General features: G+C 43.0%; 1 protein-coding gene across 1 annotated transcript in view; it reads right to left on the minus strand.

Moving 5' to 3' along the window:
* CD99L2 (CD99 molecule like 2) overlaps nucleotides 1-23,566 on the minus strand; it is a 92,217-nt gene that overhangs the window by 9,451 nt on the left and 59,200 nt on the right. Inside the window, exons 4-6 of the mRNA XM_077771208.1 lie at nucleotides 9,389-9,457; nucleotides 9,177-9,260; nucleotides 7,165-7,224 (exon numbers count right to left, since the gene is read on the minus strand). Of these exons, the coding sequence (XP_077627334.1) occupies nucleotides 7,165-7,224; nucleotides 9,177-9,260; nucleotides 9,389-9,457 (213 nt within the window). The remainder of the gene's footprint in view (nucleotides 1-7,164; nucleotides 7,225-9,176; nucleotides 9,261-9,388; nucleotides 9,458-23,566) is intronic.

Genomic DNA, 23,566 nt, shown 5'->3' on the forward strand with positions numbered 1-23,566 from the left:
TGTTTGAGTATTTAAGAACTTTTGTGAATATTCTAGACTTCTAACACACATAACCAGGACTTTCAGATTTTTTAAAAATGTTCATTATAGAAAAACTGGTAGCAGAAACGGAACATAAAAAATAAAAAAAGTTAAAAATAAATAAGGAAAAAGGTTTGTTTCAAACTGACCCATGGATACAAAGTCAAATCAAACAGGAAAAAACTGGCAGAGCATGGCTGCCTAAGCTAACCACTGGGGATACCATTCCTCAGTGTTGTGGCAAGTCTCTAAGGCCTGGATGTCTTGCACCCCCCACCTCAGAGATGAGAAAGGTCACCCTCCAGCCAGAGCACCAAACAGCTACTGTCCCGGAACAATCTTTGAGGAGAACCCTCCCAAGCACAGGAAGGCTGTGGTCCTGGATGAGGGCCAGCACCAGCAGAGGGCCTGTCTCTTTGGGCACCCTCCTGGTCTGCTCTCCCCTCCCATCCCCACTGAGTTCCTTGGGTCAACTTATCAAGGGGTTTTGGACAACACACCGGTGCAGGTGATCTGGGGGTGCTAACGACTCCCCCCCCTCCACTCTGGATCCTTTACCAGCTGAGAACAGACGCAAAGAGCCAGAGGAAGATGAGGCAAAGGGTTGGCTTCCCAAAGGGGCCAGACAAGTACGCCATCAATGCCAAGGTTACCGGCTTCCACAAAAGCGTACGATGTGAGAAGACACAGCCTGTAGCCAAATGGAAGCTTCCCATTCATCATCTCCTGTCTCACGAAATCCCCTTGGAGCTCACTTGGGGAAAGCTGGGTTCCCAGACCAGATCAGAGAGTTCACAGCCTCTGAGAGCGCACTTCCCCAGCCAGCGGCAGAAAGGGCCCTGCAGGGTCCAGGAGAAAGCACTTCATGCCATGAGCCCCACGCAAACGTGGCCCAGAGGGTCATCAGCTGAACCAGTCAAACGCGTCCCTCTCCCCTCCGTGGGGAGGCATGCACGAGAGGGTGTGTGCCACCTGAGTCCCCCTCATTGCAGCAAACATTTATTGGGGTGCTGGGGAAACATGAGAAAAACCGGCACCTACTTTGGGAGGCCAAGCCCCGCAGGGGGCAACAGGCGCTCCAGGAGGGGAACAAAGGCAAGACGTGCGCCCCGGGGCCGCTCTGAGAGTGGAAGAAACCTCTGAGGCCGCGGTTAAGGGATGGGTAGCTTAGCACTTGATGGAAAATGAGCAGGAATTCACTTGGTGGAAGAAAAGCATTTTAGGCAGAGAAACAGCACGCAAAGGCGCCGAGAGGTGCAACTACCAGTCCATCTGCATATTCGGAGCCGAAAGGGCCCTAGTGCTCTGTGGCAGAGAGACCAGTCAGCGAGCTAAGAGCATGAAACTATCCTCGAGGCAGCGGGGGGCCTGCTGTTTTGCTTCCTTAAAAATTTTTCCCTATATTTAATTAAGAAAAAATCCACACATACTGAAAAGTTGAAAACATCATACCGTGAACACTCCTATCCACTCTCTGAATTCCATCACTAACGTTTTGCATTATCGGCTTTATCGTATGTCCATCCACCCATCCGTCTGCCCATCTATCAGTGTCTTTTATGTTTATGCTGCATTTCGAAGTCGCAGACATCAGTACACTCCACCTTGAACCTATTATTTATTACCCAGGGTTACACATTTGCTTATGATGCCTTTTCTACGGTAAAATTTACATGTGGCAAGATACACAAATCTTCTGTATGCCACTTGATAAATTCTGGCACATGCATACACCTGCGAAACTCAACCCCCCACCAAAATATACAACAGCACCGTCACCCCAGAAAGTCCTCTAATGTCCCTGCCTAATGAATCCCTGTCCATATCCCAACCTGGGTAGCCATGGATCTCATTTCTGACATCATAGATCAGTTCTGCAAGTATTTGAATTTCATAAGATGGGGCTCATATAGTTAGGTATACTCTTTTCATGGACTTCTTTCACTCAGCATAATGTTTTTGACACTCATGCACATTTTCATAGCAGTAATTCAATCTGTTATATGAATATATAAACATATCACAAATTTGTCTATCCATTCTTCTGTGGGTACTGGGGCTGTTCCCAATTTTTTGTTTTTGTTTTCCTATTATAAATGCTTCTATGAATATTCTTTAGAAGACTTTTTTGGACAGAAGCTCTCATTTCTCGTGAATAGGAGTGAAACTGCTGAGTCACTGGCTCGGTCTATGTTCATTCACTTTGATAGGAAACTTTACATTCCCACCGCCAATACAGGACACTTTAAGTTAACCCACATCCGCACCAACATTTGGTATTGTCAGTCTTTCTAATTTCAGCCATTCTGGTGGGTGTGTTACGGCAGCTCATTTTGAGTTTAATTTGCATTTCCCCAATGAATAATGACTTTGAGTGGCTTCACAGAACTTCTATATAAAGTGTCTGTTTGAATCTTATGCTTGTTTTTTAAATTGAGCTATTTGTCTTTTCATTGTTACACAATAGTTTGAAACAGAGGACTGGCCAAATCAGTTTCATGTTCCTGATGGTTCTCTCGGGCAGCTGTCTGAAAGACACACTGGGACTTGAAGGTCAGTTATGAGGTAAACGACTGAAGGGGAGGAGGTGTGGGCCCGGGCTTGAGGGGAAGCAAAGAGAATATTCCAAAGTCAAACAACACTAAGAGACTGGACTGGAGTGAGGGGCTCAACAAAGCCTCTCCTCAGAAGGCCAACTATAACTCTGGCCAATCCAAGACAGCCATGTCCGGAGACAGATTTAGGTCCAGTGAGAAGAACTGGAGGCTGTGGCCTCTATGCCCCAGGTTGCTCTCATTACCCCCCCGCCCCAGGTCTGTCAGCAGCTAGTTCGACCAGAGAGGTGTGGAAAGGCCACAAAACCCTGCCACTGCCAAAGGGCCTCATGTGACTCAGAGCTACATGTGGCAAGCTCAGTGGCATGTGGGCAGGAAGAGCCGGTAGGTCCTCTAGCCTCAGCAAACCACCAAGCAGTCAACTGGCTAGGGATTCAGTACAGAGGTGAGGAGCTAAGACAGCCATAGGGGGCTTGATACACTCTCCACACAGCCTTCTTTGCCTGAAGCTGAGCACATGCCCAGCAGAGGCAGTCTGGCACTGGCTGAAGGCCAGTTGTGGAGATCAATGGAGCAGACCGAATCCAGTAACAAAACCTTACACTTACGGTCAACCGATTTTCACCAGGGGAGCCAAGACAATTCAGTGGGGAAAGGATAATCTCATCAGCAAATTGTGCCAAGATAATTGGACAGCCACATGGAAAGGAATAGCCATACACAGATTAACTCAAAATGGAATGGCAAAGACCTAAAACTAGAAGCTAAAACTATAAAAGTTTTAGAAGATGTAAGAAAAAAATCTCTATGCCCTTGATTATTCTTAAATAGTACAACATAATTCATAAAAGAAAGAAATCAATAAATTGACGTTTATAAAGAAATAAATACTCAACAAACAACAAGAAGAAGAAAAGGAAAAGACAGCCACAGATTGGGAAAAATATTTTCAAGATCACATACCTGATAAAGGATTTGTATCCAAATTATATAAAGAACTCATAAAAGCAAAAACACTTGGATTTTTTAAAGGGGCAAAAAATCTGAACAGACTTCACCAAAGAAGATAAGAATGTAAAAATATGTTCAACATCACGTGTCATGAGGGAAATGCAAATTTAAAAAATGAGGAGATACACCTCCTAGCTATTAACATGTCCCAAGTCCAAAAGAGCTGACAATTCCAGTTGCTGACGTGGATGTGGAGCAACGGAAATTCTCATCTGTTGTTCCAAGGAAAGCAAGATGGTGCAACCACTTTAGAAGAAAGACAGCTCAGTCGTTGATCATAAAGTCAAAAGTGGACTCACCATATGACCCAGCAATCGTACACCCGGGTACTCACCCAAGTGAACTGAAAACTTAACGTCTACAAGAAAACCTGTATGTAAACATTTAGAAATGTTTACAGCAGCTTTATTCATAATCATCAAAAGCTGGATGCAAGCAAGATGTCCTTCAATATGTCAACAGATACGCAAAAGTAGTACATCTGGACAAGGGAATATTATTCAATGCTAAAAAGAAATACACCAGTGAGCCGTGAAAAGACACAGAAGAACCTCCAAAGCATATTGCTAAGTGAAAGAAGTCATTCTGCAAGGCCTACATGCTGTATGGTTCCAATTATAGGACATTCTGGAAAAGACAAAACTATAAAGAAGTAAACACACTAGTGGTTGCACTAATGGAAACCAGATCGGGGTTCAGGAATGGGAGGGTAGCTGGGTGCAAAAGGGACACACAGAAAAACATTTCTGGTGATACAACTGCTCTGTATGGTACCTTGGTGGTGGACACATGACTATGTGCATTTGTAAGAACCCATGCCTGTATATTACTAAGAGTGACCTTTAATCTATACGAGCAAAAGAATGAAACAAAGCATCAACTAGGTGGGTGGGAGATGCCAGGACGGAACGTAGACTGTGACAAGTGGATCTAACTGCATGAGAAAGGTAGGACACGGCTGCCGGACGGAGGCGGAGGACAGATAAGGGGGCTGACCCAAGTCACCCAGAAAAGTGCTATTTTGACTAGAAACTATAAGGTAAAGACACAAGAACCTACACACAAACCCTGTACTCTCAACAGTAAAGCTGTTTCTCATGGGAGCATGAGCTGACAAATCTGACTGTGCTACCCATGATACCGGAATTGAGCAAGTAAGCAAATGGTTGATGAATGGCAGGTTTCTCCCTGTCAGAGGGGGGAGTTACAGAGAAGCAAAAAAGGAAGGCCAAAATAAAGCTTTCGGCACTGGATTATAGTTGGAGTTAACTAAGAATTCATGCTGAGGTGAATGTACACGCTGATGAATAGAGAAATAATTACAGATACATGTGTATACATGGTTTGGTATACATCCATCTATTTATCGCCTACTTCTGCCCACTGAAAGGGCATAGAAGTAGCGACACCCCACAAAGTGATGAACACACTCAACACTCAGATCTTCGTTTCTAACATCAATCACTTCCGGTGAGGAAGAGAACAAGGTACTGAATAGGGTACCCAAGGAAACATTCCCAGCAGGCAACGGTGTTTCGGAAGTGAACAAGACCAAGGAAGTGGGAGAGCACCAGAAGAAGCCGGGAGAAAAGAGTGTGAAGCAGCAGATGGTCACTGGGGACCAAAGAGCAACTCAGGACTGGGAGCACACACGAGGGTGTAGACCCAGAGGACCAATGAAGAGCTGAAACTTACTGGCCTCAAGTTGCTCAGTGAAAATGCTAGGGAGTGGAGGTGGTTGACCGGGACCGGCTGACAAGAGGCGGCCAGCGTCCCCCAGGAACAAAACATGGGACTCCTGAAAGGCCAACACATATTTTCATGAGAAAAAAAAATGTAACAGATAACCTATTATTTCACAAACAAACTCCAAAACTACAGTTGAGTCAATGTGCCTAAGACCCAAAGTTGGAAAAATACATTAATTAGGCTTGTTTTTATGCTGAAGATCATCATGTATTGAAATGTGTTTTCTCTTCCCTTGTGGCATCAGCATGTCTGCATAGAGGCGGGTGTCTGCGAATTTCATCGTGTGCTCATCATAAGCAGGTTTCAGGCTCACGCTTGTATTTTTTGCTGGGACCCCCTTTATTTTAATGATGCTTATAATGACAGACAGTATAACTTAAGCTAACAATTGATTATTCTTTAGAAGAGAAATTCAAATATGAGCCTAATTAAAGAATCTCCCAACACTTCTTCCTTGCTAAAACATGTACTGTTAATAAGGAAGCCCCCGACGTGCCATTCAGACTTTCATCCGTGTGCACACTTCCACATGCTATCGCTGCTTGCATCTCACCATCTGGAAATACCATTTGTCACCCAGGAGTAATTGGCCAATTTGCTAGGTTTGCCCTTTAAACATTCCATGTTCTTCTGACACCTGTGAGTTTCATTTAAAGGCTTTTAGAAATTTTTACTCAAGATGACATTGTCTGGAAAGGGGATTTGAAGGACAGATGTGACTACACTATCCTTTAATCAGAAGAGAACATGGTTCCATATGAAAGGCACACAGTCCCCCACAAGAAGGGAGCACGGGCTGATGCCACAGCCAGGACTGCGGGGAGCGTAGCAGGGTTACCAGCAGATGCACGCCTAACTCATGCACGCCTAACCACAGTAAGTCACAACCACAGCTCACCATCACAACAGGCTACAGCCACAAGTAACAATCACAAATTCCAACCATAACTTATTTTGTCACATTAAATCTGGCTGATGGTCTTCATGGTAGGATCAGTTCTTGATGTGTATTTAAGATAAAAGGTTCACATCTTTGGTGGTTTGCGGGGAGGGCATGACTAGGAAGGGTTGGCATGACGGAGTTTCCTTGTGGTGATGGAACAGTTTTGTTTTCTGCATCCTGATTGGTCATGGTTACTGAAATACACACGTGATATAATTTCATAGACCCACACGTGTACGCATGCGTGTACACACACACACACACACGCACACACTGATGCACACTGAGTACAGGAACACACTGATGCAGTCCGAATCAGGTCTGTATGTGACTTAGTAACAGTCTGTACCAAGGTCAGCTTCCTGGCTTTGACAACGTACAACAGTTATGTGAGCCATCATCATCAGGGGAAGCTGGGTCAAGAGCACACAGAAATTCTCCTGAACAATTTTTATAACTTCCCGTGAGTCTTAAAGTATTTTAAACTAAAAAGGTATTTTAGAAGACACTAGACTTGCTATGGGTCTCCTAAAAAATGCTTGTCATGATGAACTTTGCTCTTCCCATCCCAAGATCCCCAGGCTGGAGGTGGGAATTGTTCCCAGTGAGTCCCCTGACCCGTGGTCACCGTACCTGGTGCTGCCTGGGCAAGAGGCACCTTGGCTTAGGGACATCAAGGGGAACATCTGGCTTTTCCAAATTGGCTTATACATTCCCGCCTGGAGTTGCACAGCCCACATTCTTCCAAGTTGTCAGCAGAATGTCTGGCAACTATCTCTCCCATCGCAGAGGCTGAGTAAGGATGGCTCACTCAACCTGGTCGCCATGTAACCACGTTTATAATGAGAATAAGGTATTTAGACGAGCCAGTGCTCCTAACTTTACCTTTGTCAGGTTTGTATTCCCCGCCACCTAATATGTCTTCAAGATCCTTGTCTGAAAAACCTAGAGAAAACAAAATACACATTTTAATTCCAAAACACCATTTACAGGGACAAAAATCTTATATTAATGTTGTCCAACATCCCCAGAAGAGGACTTCCAGTTAAGAATACCCTCGATGAATATGGTAGGCAAAACTCTCACATGGGCCCCTGATTCCCTCCAGCTAGAGTACACACCTTGTTTAATATCCCATCACTTTGAGCATGAGTGGGACCACGAATGAGGCTGCCATCACTACCCTGTGACTAGGTTAGATTAGGTGCCAAGGGTGAAAAGATTCTGCAGATGGAAATAAGATCCCAAATCAGTTTGGCTTTGTGTGAATCAAAATGGAGATTACGTTTGGTGGGCCTGACCCAATCAGATAAAGCCCTTTAAACCAGGGTGAAGCCTTCCTGAGCTCCGCCACTAGAAGCAACAGAGCTAGTCTTCCTCTCTGCGCTTTCCCTGGTCTCTTTCTCCTGCTGGTCTTAAAAAAGCAAGGAGCCATGAACTTGGAAGAGAACCCAACTGCAGAGGAGACCGGACCTGGCAGACACCATGATTACAGCTATATGATGCCCTGAACAGAAAACCCAGCTTAGCAGTTCCTCAACTCCTCACTCACCAAAGGAAACTGTGACTGAATAAACGGGTGCTGTGTTAACTCACTAAACTCGTGGTAATTTGTTGGCAGCAACAGAAAACTAATATGAAGAAACAAAAATTTTATTCTGTATTAACCATTTAGGACACAATTTTAAATGTTCTGTGAGATGAAATGGGAAGTATGATTAAAGCATTTCTGCCATTTTTTTTTTTTTATTATTCAAGTTTACTTACTCTGGGGAGGGCACTTGAGTGTTTCAGTTCTGAACTGCACTACCTGCTTTGTGCTATGGAATGAATGCTTTGCCTAGAAAGAATGAATGATGGCCAAACTATGGTTATGGTGTCTTGACTAGTTGACAGATGTTTCCTTCAAAATGAATAAAATGGGTGGTTACTACGAAGAACACCACTGGCAGTATCTACTGCCAGTGGGAAGATTTCAAACAAAATGTGGAGTTTTGAAAAATCTATATCCACCACTCTGATCTCAGCAGCTTCCCAGTACTTAAAGACTTTATCTAAGGAGATGAGGTGATATTAGCAAATGTGAACTTGGGATACTGCGTATTGAAACAGGGGCATTATCTGGAAGTTCAAAAGCCCTCAGGACACCAATATTTCCGAATGACCAACGCATAATATGCAAAACCACAAATGAGTACAGGTACCATTAAAAGTGCAAGAGAGTCCTATGGCGTTGGACAGAATCACGTATGAAAAGTTCATCGGTATGGTCACATCACACACTGCAGTTAAATAGTAAGAAATGGCCACTGGTCGAGTTTAGATGTCTTACTAAATAAAAATATCTACAGTGATCTGAAAAGTCTATGAAAATATTTCTCCCTTCTCAACTGAATATTTATTCATACAAGGCCAGATTTCCTTCATACACTTCAGCCGTCACAACACATTACAACTGAATCCAGAAACAGAGAGGGTCTAGCTTTTCTGCCTAGACATTATAGAAATTGGCTACAATGATGCCACTTCTCCCACTAAATTTTGGTTTTGTATTGCCAAACAGTTATTTCTCACAAAGCCATGCTATTTTTGTTAACATGTATGGGTTTGTTGATCATTTTTAATGAATACATACTTATATATTTCTTTTCAATTTCAGTTCAAAGACAATATTGTTAGGTGTGACCCACGTAAACAAAAGCCTTTGAAATCCTCAGTGATTTGGGGATTCCTGAGACCAAAAAGTTCAGAAACTACTGTTTAGGGTTCTCTTGGACCTTGAAGTGCCCGCAGCCCTGCCATGCCCGCGTGGCTCTGTGGGTGGTTGTAGTTCATGAGCACTGACCCGGCCAGGGAGCCTGAGTGCTGGCTGGCGCTTTCAACCTGCTCTGACTTACCTCCTCCTCCTGCACTCGGTTTCTTGCGGCCATCGTCTCGATCATTTCGATCATCCAAGGCATCAGCCAAGTTAAAATCATTATCTGTGGTGGGCCCCAAGAGATAAAAGGGAAAGTCAACAGGTTAAGCTACAGAAAGCTCTTTGGACATTGGACCAAAGAGAGTTCCGTGTTGTAACCCTTTCCTGCCCTCCTCAGAGCAGCCATGTTACCTGCAGGCTTGGCTGGAGCTCTGGTCGCTACTGGCCTCTTGGTTGTGGTGGTGCCATGGTCCCATCTCTCTAAAAGGGGAGGGAGGGCAGCAAGGAAAGCACGCTTAGTAACAAAATACAGCAGCCCCTTCAGGGCTCAGGTATGTCACATCATGAGTATGGTGCCACTGTCTCAGTCCTTGAGGCCCCTCTAAGGCTTCTGACAATCCCTTGGAGGAGGACAAAGAAATGCAGGAGGGTTAAATGAGAGGAGTTCTGTTCACTTTTCTCCGGAGGACCGGTGGTAAGGTGGACATGCTCCCACCACATAGGACCTGCGGATTCGTGGAGCTACATATTCAGCCTAGATGTGCTGGATCGGACCCCACGGTCCAGGGAGTTCAAGAGCTTGAGCACGACCCGTGGGGGCTTCGGGCTTTGGTTTCACCACTATCAACCTGGCACCAGAACCATAAATAATACTGCCCAGGGAGGGACTAAGGTTATGTTCCCAGGCAGGTATTGGAGTGTCTTATCAATTGAAAGTAGAACACCAACAGAATATTTTATGGAAGCAGGGTTGTTACTACTGTAACTATTAGGTTTTTCAGCTCAACTGAATTCCTCCATTCCAATAGTCTCTTTTCTTGAGCTTAAAGAATGTTCCACAAACTGTTCTATAACTCGAGGCAGCAGAGGGAAAGGAAATTTAAGGGAGAAGAAAGGCAGACATTTCTGTATACAGCAAGCANTCAATAATGTAATCCTCAGGTGCCTGGGTGGCTCAGCTGGTTAAGCGTTTGACTCTTGATTTCTGCTCAGGTCATGATCTCATGGGATGTGGGATGGAGCCCAGCATAGGGCTCTGCTCTGGGTGTGCAGCCTGCTTAAAATATTCTCTCTCTCTCTCCCTCTCTCTCTCTCTCACTGTCTCCCTCCCCCACCCCCACTCAGGTGTGCATGCAAGCATGCTCTCTCTCTCTCTCTCTCTCTCGATGATGATGATGGTCGTGGTGGTGGTGGTGATGGTGGTGGTGGTGGTGTAGTAATCCTCAAACTGCCTAGGTAATTTACAATGCATTACTTGTCTTTTCTAGATAGGGCCTAAGGATTGTCTGTGGATCAAAGAAATGTAAGTCTGAATCTTCTGGAAAGAGTATAAAAACAGTAGGACAAGACCTGATATTTCTTACTAGGTAGAAAGGGAGACATCCCATCATGATGAGGGTCAATCCACCAAGAACACCGAACAATCCTAAACCTGTATGCACCAAACAACAGGGTGAAAACATACGGAAATAAAACTGAGAGCTAAAAGAAAAAAAAAAAAACCACACAATTATAATTGGGACTTCAATGCTCCACCATCAGCAACTGACAGAACTACTAGAATGAATATCAGCAACGACAGAGAACTGAACCACACAATCAATTAAACATCCACTCCACTCAGTTGCATCAGGATAAGGAATTTTTTAAGCACACGTGAAACATTCACCAGAAAACCAAGTTCAATAAACTTAAAAGCACTGAAATTATATAGAGTGGGGTCTCTGATGGTAACGGAATCAAACTAGAAACAAAAATGCCATAAGAAAACAAGAAAATCTCTAGGTACTTAGAAATAAACAATACATTTCCAAATAAAACCAGGGTCAGAGAGAAAGTATCACAGAAAAAATTTTAGACATAACTATATGAAAACCACCACCACCACTAAAACACACAGGATGCAGCTAAAGTAGTGCTAAGGGAAGTTTCTAGCATTAAATGCTTAAATTAGAGATGAAGAAAGGTCTCAGATCAATAATCTAAGTTTTTAACTCCAGATGCTAGAAAATGAAGTGCTAAACAGCAGGGAAACAAACCCAAAGCAAATAAGACAGAAGGAAGTAACAGCACCTAGAAAACACCCATCGCTATCATCAGACTTACTGGTGAAAGACTGAATGCTCTCTTCCTAAGATCAGGAACAGGGCACAGATACTGCTCTCTCCAGTCTGATTTAATATAGTACTAGAAGTCCCAACATTGTGACAGGAAATAAAACACATACAGATTGGAAAGACAGAAGTAAACCTATTCCTAAATTGCAGATGGCATGATCTTCTACATAGAAAATTCTAAGAAATCTACAAAAAAAATTCTTAGAACCACTGAGTTCAGTAAGGTCTCAGGATACAGGATCAACAATATCAAAACCAATCATATATACCAGCAATAAACATATGGAATCTGAAAAAACACATTTCATTTACAATTATGCCAAACAAAATTATATATTTAGGTGTACACTTAATAACTATGTGTACGACCTGCACGGTGAATGTTATAAGAAGCTAATGAGAAAGACTGAAAAAGACCTAAATAAATGGAGAGACATACTACGTTCATGGATTGGAAGACTCAAAGACATTAATTCTCTCTAAATTGTTCTATATGTTTAACACCAGTCCTACCAAAATCCCAGCCAGTTTCTTGATAAACTTACTCTAAAATTTGTATGGAAAGGCAAAAGCCCCAGCATAGCTAAAACGATCTGGACAAAGAATAAAGTGGAAGGAATCAGTCTACCCACTAGTAAGGCTTACTTTATAGTTATGGTCATCAAGACATCAGCAGAGGGCAGACACACAGATCAACGGAACAGAATAAAAAATCCGGGGTGCCTGGGTGGCTTAGTCGGTTAAGCGTCCGACTTTCGCTTAGGTCATGATCTCGCGGTTCGTGGGTTCGAGCCCCGCGTCGGGCTCTGTGCTGACTGCCAGCTCAGAGCCTGGAGCCTGTTTCAGTCTGTGACTNCTTTATACAAAAATTAAACTCCAAATGGATGAAATTTTTTGTCTCAAATGTAAAGTGTAAATCTACACAACTTTAAGAAAACAGAAAGAGCTCCTGGGTGGCTCAGTGGGTTAAGTGTTCGACTTTGGCTCAGGTCATGATCTCATAGTTCATGGGTTCAAGCCCTGCATGGGGCTCTGTGCTGACAGCTCAGAGCCTGGAGCCTGCTTCGGATTCTGTGTCTCCCTCTCTCTCTGCCCTTCCCCTGCTCACACTCTGTCTCTGTCTCAAAAATAAACATTAAAAAATGTTTAAAAAAAATAGAAGAAAATCTCTGGGACTGAGGGCTTGGTGAAGAGTGCACAGACTTGCTAACAAGACCATGCTGCGCGCACGCGTGCACACACACACACACACACACACAAATGATAAGCCAGACTACATCAAAATTAAAACATTTCCTTTTGTGAAGGACCCTGTTAATAAGATGAAAAGACAAGCTACAGGTTAGGAGAAAATACTAGCAAAACACATATATGACTAATGACTGTGTCTAGAATATATGAAGAGCTCCTAAAATTCAAAAGAAAAATACAAACAATCCAATTAGAAAATGAGCAAAAGACATGCAAAAAAATTTCACCAAAAAGTTTATACAGATGTCCAATAAGCACATATGATTAAGGAAATGCAAATTAAAATCACAAGGAGATACCATCACATACCTACCAGAATGACTCGGATATAGTGGTAACACCAAGTACGAACTGACAAGGGCAGAGAAGCTGGACCACTCACACACTGCCGGTGGGAACATCACATGGTACAACCACTCTGGACACCACGTTGGCAACATTCTTTAAAAACTAACCCTACAACTATCATATAGACCCAGCAATTATACTCCTGGGCATTTACCCCAGAGAAAGGAAAACTTACATTCACGCAAAAACCTATATAGAAATGTTTACTGCCAAAAACTAGAAACAACCCAGATGACCTTCATAAACAAGCTGTGGTACATCTACATCATGGGACCCTTGTTATTCAGCAAGGAAAATGGAACAAACTATTGATACTTGCAATAACTTGGATAGATCTCAAGGGAATTCTGCTGAGTGAAAAAAAAATTCTGTGCATTCACAGTGAAGAAATCTTTGATTTAAGGGAAAACAGACAGATGCCACAGAAATCGCTCTCAGACAGTAATCTCTCAAAGAGTGTTCCATGAATCCCTCGGGGTCTGTGGGGTCATAACTATTTTCATAATCCTTTTCAGATGTGCTTTGCCCTTTCTACAGGGTGCAAAAGCAATAGCGTGTAAACCAACTGGCTCTTAGCATGAACCATGGCAGTAGCACCAAACGGTATGAGAATGCATTAGATTCTTCACTACACAATCGCAGGTGAAAGGGAAGGACAGTTCTGGGGCACCTGCGGGGCTCAGTCAGTTAGGCAGCTGACTGTTGATCTCGGCTCAGGTCACGACCTTGCAGTTTGTGAGTCCAGTCCGAGGCCTGCACTGGGCTCTGTGCTAATAGCAGGGAGCCTGTTTGGGATTCTCTCTCCCCCCACCTCTCTGTCTGCCCCTCCCCTATTCGTGTGCGTGCACTCTTTCTCTCAAAATAAATAAATAAACTTAAAGAAAGAGAATGACGGTTTTACTTAATGTCCTAGATGTACACAGCCTGTAGAATGCCAGCCCCTTGAGTAGGGGTGAGGGGCAGAAACCAGGTCACTCTCAAGATCAGGTTATGACATATGACAGAGGAGAAGGGATTTTGCAGATATAAGTAGGATGCCAATCAATATGAATGAATTACTCAAAAGGGAGAATATTCTGAGTGATTCAGACGTAATCAGGTGCAAAGCCCTTGAAAAGAGGGCTTTCAGCCTTCCCTGAGCTGATGTTAAAGGTAGCTGACACTCACTCTCTTGCTGACCTTGAAGAAGTAGCCACTAGATCTGTAGCTGCACAGAAATGAATTTTGCCAACAAAACTGACAGTGAGAGTATGTTACCTTTAATGGGAAAAGGGACTGTGTGGATGTGATCAAGCTAAGGACTCTGAGATGAAAACATTATCCTGCACTGCATAGGAAGCCCCAGGTAATTATAAGGGGAAGATATAGGCAGGAGAGCCATGGGGAGGAGACCGTGATGGGGGAAGCAGGGCTGAGAGTGAGGGAGAAATATGAAGACGCCACTTTGCGGGCTGTGAGGATGGAGGAGGGGCCGCTAGCAACAGAATGCAGGTGGCCGGCCTCCAGAAGCAGGAAAAGGCAAGGAAACCGATTTCCCCCTAGAGCCTCCCAAAGGAACCCAGCCGTGCCAGTGCTTTCGTTTTCGTCCAGTGAAACCCACATCATATATTTCTCCAGAACTGTAAGAGAATAAATCTGTGCTGTTTTAAGCCAGCACACTGCTGTAATTCATTACAGTAGCAATAAGAAACTATAAATTTGGGGACTAGGATTAAGGTACTGCTGTAATAAATACCTAAACACGTGGAAGTGGCTACGGAATCAAGTAATAGACAAAGGCTGGAGGATTCTGCGGGGCATTGTAGATAAAGCCTAGTTTCCTTGAACAGACTGTCAGTAGAAATGTGGATGTTAACTAGCGATAGCTAATGAGGGTTCAGAAAGAACATGGTCGAGAATACTCCTATCATACTCGAGAGTCCTTAAATCATCACAAACTGACTGCTGTTTGTGTCAGATAGAAACATGGCTGTTAAAGGCTTTGCCAGTGAGGTCTCAGATGGAACTGAGGAACACGCTATTGGACAATGGCCGAACTGTGCGTCCTGTAGTTACGCAGAAAGCAGAACTCGTAAAAAATGAACTTGGATAGGCTAGCTGAGGAGGATCCCCCCCACACCACAAAAATGTTAAGGATCTGACCTCGTTTCTTCCTGCTGCCCATAGTAAAATGCGAGAGGAAACAAAGACTGAAGGCAGAACTCATAAGCAAACAGGACCCAGCACTTGATGATTTGGGAAACTTCCATCCTAACCCAACTGCAAAAAGTGCTAAAATGCACTGCCAAGAGAGCATGCTCTGAAGAGAGAGCCAATGGTGTGCCTGGAACACCTTATTATTAGTGCATTGGAAGGGTCAAAAGGTCAGCGTATTCAGTCACACAAAGGCTCTTTGAAGAAATTATACATGTGACTCATGGTTTCCCTCAGCCACCTCAGCAGAAGCCAGGAATAGAGATGGGATCATCCACAAAAGATGTGTGGAGGAGCTTCTTGTCCAGTGGAGTGATCTCCATGACACACAGGGGAGATCCATATGGTCCTGAGAATTTTATAGTAGCAGGAACACCAGCTTGGAGGTAAAGGGGACAGAAAAAGAACAAAAAGGAAGAAGGCTGTTTAGCCTCCCACAATTGTATAGGCGGATAGAACAACTCAGCTGCAACCATGTGCTATTTTTCATGGAAATGGAAGGATGGCTCTGAGGACAGAGCCTAATGGAGTCTGCCCAGTTGGACTCAGAAATTGCTAGAGATTAGTAAAATCCTCTTGCCTTATATTTTCTCACTCCTAGAAATGGGATATCTCTGTTATCATATTTTTGGGCGCAAATAACTGGTTTCTTGAGTTTCACAGGTATATAGATGGAGAAGGACTGTATCTTAGAACAGATTAAATTCAGAGCCTTACCTACACCTGACTTAGAGAATATAGGTGATGAGATTTGGGTCATCTGTGCTTATTAAATTAATATTTTGGAATCTGGGTCAATGATGTAATAGGTTGAAACTTGTGAAGAAGGTGGGACAGAGTGAACGCCGCCTGCATGTGAGAGGAATATGAATATTTGTGAGCCAGAGAGCAGATATATATGGTAGAAAGACAATGCTACCCCCCAACAAAGATGGCAATGTCCTAATTCCCAGAACCTGTGAATACATTTCCTTCCGTGGCAAAAGGTTCTACATGTGTTTTTAAGTTAAGAACACAGAGATGGGAAGACTATCCTGGATTATCTGTGTGGGTTCGATGCAATCACAAGGGTCCTTAAAAGAAAGAGAACCAGAGAGAAAGATCTGAAGATGCTACATGACACTGTTGGCTCTGAAGATGGAGGGAAAGGACCATGAGGTAAAGAATGTAGGCCTCTTGAAGAAGCTGGAAAAGCAAGGAAATCGATGCTGTCTATATCCCCCAGAAGAACACAGCTACGCTGACACACTGGTTTTAGCTCAGTGACAGCCAGATCAGATCTCTGATCTCAATGATTAGAAGATAATAAAGGTATACTGTTTAAGCAACCTACTTTGCAGTGATTCATTACAGCAGTGACAGAAAACTAACACAACTTCAAACCTCAGAGCCCAGACCCAGCTGATATGTCAACTGCAGCTCCATAGAAAACACTGAATGGAGGACCCTGCGACACAGAACTCAAACTCCTGACCCAGGGGACCAAAAGAATGCATTGGTATGGTTCTAACTCAGTAATCTATGGCAACTGATTATGAGGTGATACAAAATTAATAGAAGGGAGCCGAGTGAAAGACAAATGGTCACATATTATATGATACTGTTTATATTAAATACTCAGAATAGATAAATCAACGGGTATAGAAAGCAGATTGGTGATGGTCTGGGGAAAGGGAGGGGGAAAGGAGGAAAAATTGCTTAATGGGTAAGCAACTTAACTTTCAAGGGATGGAAATGTTTTGGGACTGGACAGACACGGTGGTTGCACAACACTCTGAATGTTTTAAAACGGCTAATTTATGTTATGTGAATTTTACTTCAATAATTGTTTTTAACAAAGAGGGATGGGGTGGAGGGTGGGGAGATCATGACCACAACTGCATTGTGCTCTACCACAACTCAGTTTTAGTAAAAGTACACATGGAAGGTGAGAATATGGCAAGTCCTTCCCTTGATATGACCATGCTTGCTTACTCCTCGGGCAAGCATCTGGTACACCAAGGTGCACCTCAATGTGAAAACCACACCAGTGGATAGGTTTTTATGGTAAGGAGACCACACGTGATAACCTAGTGTACTTTTGAATCTAGCTCATCATCAGTTTAGAGATGATTTTAGGTGCAGAATTTCCGCTTGACTTTAAGCTGTAAGAAGAAAAAGTACAGCACACATGTGTGAAGAACGTTCTGGACGTATACCTATGTTATGGTGATAGGTGTGGGGAGGAAACAAAAATTACAATGCTGAAACCATTATCTGAGCAATTCTCAGGAAAGCAATGGCCCCTTATGTCGTATTAGTTTAAAATCTGTAGGACTCCAATAGCTTATATAAAATTATTTTTTTCCAGATTAAAAAAAATCAACTGACCACACATGTAACGGTTTATTTTCAGACTGTTTGATCTAATCATGTTGATCCTATGCCAGTATCACACGGTCCTGATCAATATAGCTTTGTGGAGTTCTGTCCCACTACAGATGGTTTCTAGAGAAGTCCCGTTTCTCTGAAGGTCTGTAGGTGCCATTTCAAGAGACCATTCCTTCACATGCATGTGGAAGCAGTGGCTTGGATTTGTGTGATTAAGATACTATTAACTACAGATTTTCTTGTCATGAACCTTTAAATGGGATTTATCATCCACAATTGAGATGAGGAAAGTCTAGCTGCTTACCAAGGAATTAGAATAGTAGGTCAACTTCATCAAAGCGGTGAGCTCCTAAAATAAAGACACCTATTTCTGTGAAGCTTTTCTCAAAATGACAAACTTAGAAAAGATTCTCTGTGGCTCAGCAAATGCTGCCAACAATATGGCGCTCCTACCAGAAGGGAGTCTTTTTTCATATATGCTACAACATCATAGTAAACAAAACCGGCCAGGTTAGCCCAACTGTGGCTTAATGATGAAGTCTGTGGCCTTCCGAGGAAATAGGGACAATCATAAGCAGCTTTAGAGGGCAAAAACAGAAGCGTGCTTCCCCACTGAGATGATTACACACACAGCAAAAGGTAGACACAGAGGGAAGAGGGGTGGAGAGGGAAGGAAAGGGAGGAGGGAGGAAGGGAGGAGCAAAATTATGAAAGCAACATGGATGAACCTTGAAAATATTATGCTAGGTGAAAAATCTACACACTGAAAACTATAGAAGGCTTATGAAAGAAATTGAAGAAGACACCAAAAAAATGGAAAAATATTCCATGATCCTGGATAGGAAGAAATATCCTTAAAATGTCAATACTACCCAAAGCAATTGACATATTCAATGTAATCCCTATCAAAATAACACCAGCATTCTTCATAGAACTAGAACAAACAATCCTAAAACGTGTACGGAACCAGAAAAGACCCTGAACAGCCAAAGCAATCTTGAAACAGAAAACCAAAGCAGGAAGCATCACAATCCCAGACTTCAAGCTGCAGCACAAAGCTGTAATCATCAAGATAGTATGGTACTGTCACAAGAACAGACACTCAGGTCAATGGAACAGAATAGAGAACCCAGAAATGGAACCATAAACGTATGGCCAACTAATCTTTGATAAAACAGGAAAGAATGTTCAATGGAACAAAGACAGTCTCTTCAAGTGGTGCTGGGAAAACTGGACAGTGACATGCAGAAAAATGAAACTGGACCACTTTCTTACACCATACACAAAAATTAACTCAAAATGGATGAAACACGTAAATGTAAGACAGGAAGCCATCAAAATCCTGAAGGAGAAAGCAGGCAAGAACCTCTTTGACCTTGGCCGTAGCATCTTCTTACTCAACACGTCTCCGGAGGCAAGGGAAACAAAAGCAAAAATGAACTCTTGGGACCTCATCAAAACAAAAAGCTTCTGCCCAGCAAATGAAACAATCAGCAAAGCTAAAAGACAACTGACAGAATGGGAGAAGATATTTGCAAACCACATATCAGATAAAGGGTTTGTATCCAAAATCTATAAAGAACTTCTCAAACTCAACACCCAAAAAACAAATAATCCAGCAAAGAAATGGGCTAAAGTCATGAACAGACACTTCTCCAAAGACATCCAGATGGCCAACCGACACATGAAACAATGCTCAACATCACTCATCAGGGAAATAAAAATCAAAATCACAGTGAGATACCACTTTACACCCATCAGAATGGCTAACATGAACAACTCAGGCAACAACAGATGTTGGCGAGGAGGCAGAGAAAGAGGATCTCTTTGGCGCTGCTGCTGGGAATGCAAACTGGTGCAGCTGGTCTGGAAAACAGTATGGAGGTTCCTCAAAAAATCAGAAATAGAACCACCTTACAACCCAGCAATTGCACTACTAGGTATTTATCCAAGGGATACAGGTGTGCTGTTTTGAAGGGACACATGCACCCCAATGTTTACAGCAGCACTATCAACAAGAGCCAAAGTATGGAAAGAGCCCAAATGTCCATCAANAATCCAACAACCCCCCAAAAAAATGTTAAGAAAAAAGGAAAATATTATGCTGAGTATAAGAAGCCAAATATGAAGTCCACATATTATTGGACTCCATTTACAGGAAATATCCAGAATAGGTAAATCCAGAGAGACCGGAAGGAGATCAGTGGTTGTCAGGGGCTGGAGGAGAGAAATAATCAGGGACTGGGGAGTGACAGCTAAGCGGTACAGAGCTTCTTTTTGAGGTGATGAAAAGGTTCTAAAATGGGACTATAGTGATGGTTGCACAACCCTGTGAATATACTAAAGAGCCACTCAATTGCACACTTTAAATGGATGAATTATAGGGTGCCTGGGTGGTTGATTAAACACTGTACTTTGGCTCAGGTCATGATCTCATGGTTCATGAGTTCAAGCCCCACGTCGGGCTCTGTGCTGACAGCTCAGAGCCTGGAGCCTGTTTTGGATTCTGTATCTCCCTCTCTCTCTGACCCTCCCCTGTTCACGCTGTCTCTCTCTCTCAGAAATAAATAAAAAACATTTTTAAAAAGTTTAAAAAATAAAAAAATAAACAAACATTAAAGAAGAATTAAATGGATGAATTGTATCATATGTGAATTATATTTCAATAAAGCAGTTTTTACAATTTTAGGAGCTTCCCCTTGACTTAGAAAAAGGGGTCACCATGCCCTAGAAGACCCCATGATCCAGCCCCTTCCAACTTCTCTGTCTGTCCTCCAACATCCACCACACGTTAGTCACATAGGCCCCCTTCCAAGCTCCAGAGCCAGTACAGTTCTCTTCTGCCTTAGGGCTCTTACACCTGCTTCCTTGGCCTTGACAGCTCTTTCCCCACTCCTCACAGGTCACTTCTTGTCAGGGGGACTTTTACCACTTCATCTAAAGTAGCCACCCCTTACCACCTCCTTGGGCCCTCCCAGGACCATCACTCTGTTATATTTGTTCCAGAGTGCTCAGCGATACCTGATATCATTTCGTGTGCTGTGTCTGTTCAGAGAAAATAACACTGTGAGGGCAAATCTAGCGTACACGGTATGCCCAGCACTGGAGTAGTGCCTCGCAGCAGGCACGCACTCAATAATCACTGTTGAACTGATGAATGAAGGTGCTTCACCATACCTGGACCTAGGAGGTCCATGAAGTAAGAAGTACAATATACAAAGGAGAACACTCTCCGCCAGAAAACATAATTGAGCTTAGGAGAGGTGGACAGGTCTATCTCTTTGACCCTCAGTAGCATGAAACGTAAGCTAAGACAGAATAAAAGGGGGGGAAAAAAGATGGCAGAGTGATGAGGCCTTTAAGGACGTCATCTGACCAAAGACATCACATGCTGGTGGCCCTATGGGTCCTGGACATATGGCTGATAGGTGCTGATGGAGATCGGAGGAGCAGGTATACAACTGAGAAAGGGATGTAAATAGCAAAATGTCCCCCATCAGAAAAAGAACAAATTTCCTAATTGGGGGTCTTTATACTTATGTTTATTTGGGGTTTGTTTTGTTAATTTTCATTTATTTTGAGAGATGTTAAATGATTCATGAAAGCCATCACTGCTAATAAACCAAGTGTACTTATTTTCCTGGGAATCCAAAAGGCCGCCTGCATGCACAGGGCGGTGTGCAATCTCCGGAAAGACCTGAGGTTGCCCTAAGCTCTTGCCTCACACCATACATGAAAATGAACTTCTAAGAGATTTGTAGTTTCAGATTTATGATCTAGTTTGAGTTAGTTTTTGTATAAGGCATGAGGCAGGTGTCCAACTTCATTCTTTTGCATGTGGAAATCCAGTTGTCCCAGCACCATTTATTAAAGAGCTTTTCTTCTCCCACTGAACAATCTTGGCATCTTTGTCAAAAGTCAACTGGCCATAGGGGCACCTGGGGGTCTCAGTCGGTTAAGCGTCCGACTTCGGCTCAGGTCATGATCTCACGGTTTGTGGGTTTGAGCCCCACGTCGGGCTCTGTGCTGACAGCCAGCTCAGAGCCTGGAGCCTGCTTCAGATTCTGTGTCTCCCTCTCTCTCTGACCCTCCCCTGCTCACACTGTCTCTCTCTCTCTCAGAAATAAATAAAACACTAAAAAAAATTTTTTTTTAAAAAGTCAACTGGCCATAGATATGATGGTTTATTTCTAGACTCTCAATTCTATTCCAGTGAACTCTATGTCTGCCTTTACACTAGTGCCACACTATCTTCATTACTGCAGATTTGTAGTACGTTCTGAAATTAGGAAGTAGGAGTCTTCCAACTTTTTCTTTCTTCCAGATTGTTTTGGCAATTTGGGGTCCCTTGAATTCCATCTGAATTTTAGGATCAGTTTGTCCATTTCTGCAAAATATCTAGCTGGGATTTTGAGAGGGAGGAATTGCTTTCAGTGTGTTGATCAACTTCAGTAGGCACGCATTCCTCATGTATGCCTGACTTACACCAGACAAGCGGCTATGGTCAGTCCTGCCCATCAGCTGACATTTACTGAGCACTCGCCTCATACCAGTACTGTGCTGAGGGCTTCACATGGGCCATCTCTTCTAATCCTTACAATAATCCTAGTAGATAGGGCTCCTTATTAACCTCATGTAACAGATGAGGAAATGGAGGCACAGAGAAGCCAGGTGACTCACCCACAATGACTGTAAGTGGAAGAGGCAGGGCTCAGACGCAGGAAGTCTGACTCGAGAGCCCCTGCCTTTTGCAATCCAGAATATACAGAGAGACCACAAACCCATGAAAAAGACAAGCAAACCAACAGGAACATGGGGGAAAGATATGAACAGACAATTCGCCAAAGAGGAAAATACAAAAATGGCCAGTAAATATATGAAATGATGTTCCATCTTACTATAATTAGAGAAATGCATATTAAGCAAGAAGATGTTTGGTCCATCATATTGGTAAAATGTCTTGGATAGGTAAAATCTGGTAATGTGTGGATCTGGGAGAAAAGGAACTCAACAGTGTTCAGTGAATATATAATGGACCACTCATTTTGGAAATAATCTGGCAGAATCTATTAAAATATAAAGTATGTATACCCTTCGGCCTGGTAGTTCCATTGAACTCATGCACAAGGGATATGGACAGACTGTTCACTGAAGCCCTATTTGTAATTATTCAACACGAAAACAAATGACATTATCTGGCAGTAAGGAAATGGCATCACCAGCCATGGCCGAAGCCACACCACTGGGATGCCAGCTCCACGAAACACAAGTTTACATCTGAAGGAGAGATATAAAGATGAGGATATACAGATGATGTAGTTGGTTGCATGGTGGCCCCCAAAATATATAGCAGAATCCTAATCCCCAGAAACCATAAATGTGACCTTAACTGGAAAAACGGTCTTTGCAGCTGTTATTAAATTAAGGATCTTGAGATGAGATCATTCAGGATTATCCAGGTGGGTTCTAAATCCAACAAAAAGTATCCTTGTAAGAGACAGAAGGGAAGTTGACACCCCACAAAGGAGAAAGCCCTGTTGAGGCAGAGGAAGAGACTGGAGTCTCACAGCTACAAGCCACCACAAGCAGGGCTGGGTAAGGAAGCTTTCTGCCCCAAGGCCTTCAGAGGAAGTGTGGTCCTGCCGACACCTCGATTTTGGACTTTGTGCCTCCAGAACTGCGAGAGAATATATTTCTGTGGTTTTTAATCCTGCCAGTTTATGGCACTTTGTTACAGCAGCTGTAGGAAATACAGATAGATGTATTCGTTCAGGTCTTCAATAGTCAATAAAAAAGGTTGTGCAATAACACACGTATAACTAAATTAAAAAGCTCTGCATGTGTTATATAAAGCAAAAAGACACCAAACAACGTATGTGTATAGACATACGTAACAGCATAGAAAATCACTTGGGACCAGCATATCCCAACTCACTTCAGCAGCTCCCTCCTGGGATGGGAGTGTATGTTAGTAGGGTGGGGAGGGGTCACACAAAATTTCAGCTTCATTTTCTAACATTCACACATTTTTTTTGTTTTTTTTTTTTTTCCAAAAAAATTAAAGAGAAACTGATGACAAATCTGAGCATTT

This window comes from Crocuta crocuta, unplaced genomic scaffold, assembly GCF_008692635.1.
Source record: "Crocuta crocuta isolate KB4526 unplaced genomic scaffold, BGI_CrCroc_1.0 scaffold1304, whole genome shotgun sequence".
NCBI classification, from domain to species: Eukaryota; Metazoa; Chordata; class Mammalia; order Carnivora; family Hyaenidae; genus Crocuta; species Crocuta crocuta.